Source organism: Sinocyclocheilus rhinocerous, unplaced genomic scaffold (genome assembly GCF_001515625.1).
Source record: "Sinocyclocheilus rhinocerous isolate Xijiao unplaced genomic scaffold, SAMN03320098_v1.1 scaffold2682, whole genome shotgun sequence".
Taxonomy (NCBI): Eukaryota; Metazoa; Chordata; class Actinopteri; order Cypriniformes; family Cyprinidae; genus Sinocyclocheilus; species Sinocyclocheilus rhinocerous.
This window is the reverse complement of record NW_015663712.1, coordinates 56,360-60,137: the sequence shown is the minus strand read 5'-3', so window position 1 is coordinate 60,137 and position 3,778 is coordinate 56,360. Positions and strand designations below refer to the sequence as shown.

Below are 3,778 nucleotides of genomic sequence, written 5' to 3'. Positions count from 1 at the left end.
GTTGTAGTTTTTGAAAAGTGATTTCTGTTAAATAAAATATCTCCTTTTGAAGTGGACTTTGAGCTTTGTAACTTTGCAGATCTTTTTTATGCTCAAACAGCAACATTACAGACTAACTAAAGTTGAAAAAGTGAAAAAGCATAATAGCACCCCTTTAATTTTATTTATTTAGTTTTTTTAAATATATATCTATAGTTTTTATTCATTTTATTTCAGCTTTAATTTAGTTTAATATTGAAAATAATAAATGTAGCTTTGAAAAAATCTTTTTTTTCTTTTATTTTAAAAGGTCCCATATTGTCAAAACTGAAATTTCCTGGCTTTTTTCATGATAACTGACGAAACCAAATTACAGAAACCAAATTATGAACGCGATATTGCGTAGCTTGTCAGTGTAAGTGTTTTATGTATGCCATTTATGTTTTTGTTAATACAGCGTATAGCACTAATCAACTAAATGAATGACTAGCAAAGATGAACGCACTTTTGGAAGTTGAATGTAAGGGAAATGTCATTTTGGAATTTCTGTGGTTTAATGTGATGTTGTTGTTCATGTTCTTGATGAAATTTTCTTTTATTGTTGTAATTAATTTATAGCATTAACAAGATGACTGATTGAATGTATTTTTAGTCCAGTGCCTGTATATGAGAGTAGTACTGATGAAGTTCAGAGGCTGTCAGATGTGGATTAACCATGTTGTGTATTTTCAACAGTTTCAATATGAAAAATAACTTTTATATTGATTCAATGGATTTATTGCATTTTGGGGAAAAAAATTATACAATTTTATAATAAATCTTTGAAAATCAAAATCTGGATTAGAATTTTTAATGTTATTATAACCTAAAGATGCTATGTGAACGTTTGAAACAGAAAATAGTGGTTTTCATCGCCACTTTCTTGGAAAAGAAAACACATTTTTACTCAAATTAATCAAAATGGATTTATAGCGTTTTGGAACCAAACTCTTCATATAACTTGAGGACATCAAGACTTAAAATAAAACTCCAGAAAGGTGTAAAATATGTGACCTTTAATGTTTATTTTATTTAAAATAACAAAAACAATTATGTTCATATATATACACACACACACACATCTCCTTTTTTGTTGTTGTTGCTTTTTGTTGTTTTTATATTGTACACATAAAATATTTTAAAATAAATAAACAAAGATCTAAACGTTCTTGAATTAAAGCACTTCACGGGGTTGAACAGAAGTGTTCTGCAGTGTTGCGTCTCTGCTCATCTGACCTGGTTTTAGTTTATTTGATTGGATTCTGTTTGGTTTTGAGTCTTCGCTCAGATTCATCACAACAGTTTAACTGTCAGAAATAGAGTTCTTCTGAACATAAACAGCGAATAAACCAGTTTTAAAATGCACTGGCACTCAGTGGTTTGGTGGTAGCATGATAAAGTGAGGGCTCCCGATGGTTTGAAAGATAACTAATAATATAGATCAGGTAACGTTATTAATCACGACAGATGTTATTAGGATCTTATTTCTCGGCTAATGTCGCCGTGTTTTCGTGTGTTTTGTTGTTTCTCTTACGGTTGCTGTCAGTGTTGGCCTCACTCAGCGCTTTCCGGCCGGATTTCTTCTCCTGAGTTTTTCCTCCGGAGCTGCTGCTGATGTTCGGTTTCTTTCCTTTCTTCACCACTTCCCATTTGCTCGCACCGGAGGCCATAATCTCGATCTAAAAGAAATTAATGATGATCAATAACCGACGGTGTTGATCGGATCAAACCAACGGTTCTTTTGCCACGTCTGTTTGCGACGCGCGGAACTGCTTCCTGTTCCAGCGCGTCCACTCTCTGAGCGCTTCCGGTCAGAGCGGGAAGAACTGCTAGTGAGTGTATTTCAGACCGATCCCGTAGGGCGCAAGGCTAAATGTGCTACTAGTGCTGTCTGTTTTGTGTATTGTTTCATTCAAACTTATTAAACGTAAATGACATGTAGTATGTATTATATAATCGCTATGTCGCGGTCTGAAAATGTGTTGTTAATGTAATAAACTTGATATTTCAGTGCGTAAACCCGCTAGCGCTCAGGCTAAACGCCGGAGAGCAAACCCGTCTGACCAATCGGAAGCGCCGCTGAGTAGCACGTGACTCTTTGGTCATTTACAGGAAAGAGCAGACGATCGGATGCGCTGTTCGAAGTTGTTCTTTGTTAGTGACGTCACTCCAGCAAACGTATTCTTTTGAATATGAGATTGGGAAAAGCGAATAATTTATGAAAACAAAAATGTAATATGACAATAAACTATGAAAATAACATACTAGAAATGAATCATAAATTGTAATATTAAAATAAACAGTTTTAAAATAAACGCAACTAAAATAAAACACTGAAAATTAAATAATTAAAAATTACAATGTAGCACGTAATAAAAATTTTATCACGAAAATGTCAAATTAAATGATTTCAAAATAAAAACAATTACAAGTACTTGTTAAAAATTACATCATAATAATGTAAATTAATTTAAAAATAAAAACAACCAAACTGAAACGCTAGAAATCATAAAAATAGAATTTCATTTAAAAATAAACAATTAAAATTAAGAACACTTACACTTATTTTAAAAATAAAATCATATGCATGTAAAATTACAATAAATATATTTAAAAATAAAAATAAATAAAGTACTTACTAAAAATTATATAATGAAAATGTAAAATTAAAGTAAAATTAAAAATAAAACAAAACAAAAAACACTAAAATTGTGTGGAAAAACTGACAAGGTATTCCGCTTAATTAATCTTAACTAAATTTCATCTTCATGAATGAAAATGTGCAAATAATAAATTTTGTACAAGAGACCATATTTTTATATATTTTATTTGACTAAATATTTTTTACTCATATGTATGTTTTATATATATATATATAGTATACACACACACACAACACATCTCAAATCCATCACTGTGACCCTTTAAAACTTCATTACATGTGATATGATTATATATTATATCATTTATTAGTGTCTGATGTCTGTATAAAGTGAATAAACCAGCAAACACACATCCTTCATTCCCCGCACACCGTTTTATTTTACACAGTAAAACTCCACATGGATGCATGTTTGCAAACGGTTGCCATGACAGCAGATGAGGGGTGAAGGGGTTAATGACACAGGCCTGTCAATCAAATAATAAAGACTGAGAATGAAATGTTAAATTAAAATATAGCAGCTAGAAAACTTGGTTTCGTATCATCAGTCGGTTAACCGTTAGTAATGGCTAAAAATTATGAATTTAGAGAATTTTTCATTCAATGTTAGCTGTTCGTATTCATGCCGTTTGACGGCTTCCTTCATAAATAAATAAAACTCTCACACCTGCACTATCAGTAATGATTTAAACACACACAAACTCTTTACAGTCAGCATGAAGCTAACAACTGACAGAGAATGTATGAAGATCAGAAACACAGAATAAGAAAGTAAACAGGCTTCATGTTGATTTGAGGCTGATTTAACCTGCGCTTTGTCTGGGATTCCATCCTTAGCGTCCACTTCATTCACCGCAACTACAGTAAAACCCCTCTAAAGATAATGCAAATAAAACAAATGACATAAGCGTCAAGCTCTCTAATAAATTAGCTGATTGGAGCCCAAATCAAAAAAAAAAATGTTAGTTGATAACCTTGGCTGTGTGTGTCGCTACATCAGTGTGTGTGTGTGTGTGTGTGTGTGTGTGTGTGTGTGTGTGTGTGAAAGTGTCACTGCATCATCATCATCATCGAGTCGTCTGGATTCTTCATTAAACC

At 32.2% G+C, this 3,778-nt stretch overlaps 1 protein-coding gene across 1 annotated transcript in view; it reads right to left on the bottom strand.

The window, feature by feature from the left end:
* Positions 1-1,832, bottom strand: part of tmem214 (transmembrane protein 214) — a 13,800-nt gene extending 11,968 nt beyond the window's left edge. Inside the window, exon 1 of the mRNA XM_016539364.1 lies at positions 1,553-1,832. Within this exon, the coding sequence (XP_016394850.1) occupies positions 1,553-1,688 (136 nt within the window). The 5' untranslated portion in view covers positions 1,689-1,832. The remainder of the gene's footprint in view (positions 1-1,552) is intronic.
* Positions 1,833-3,778: the final 1,946 nt, after the last annotated feature.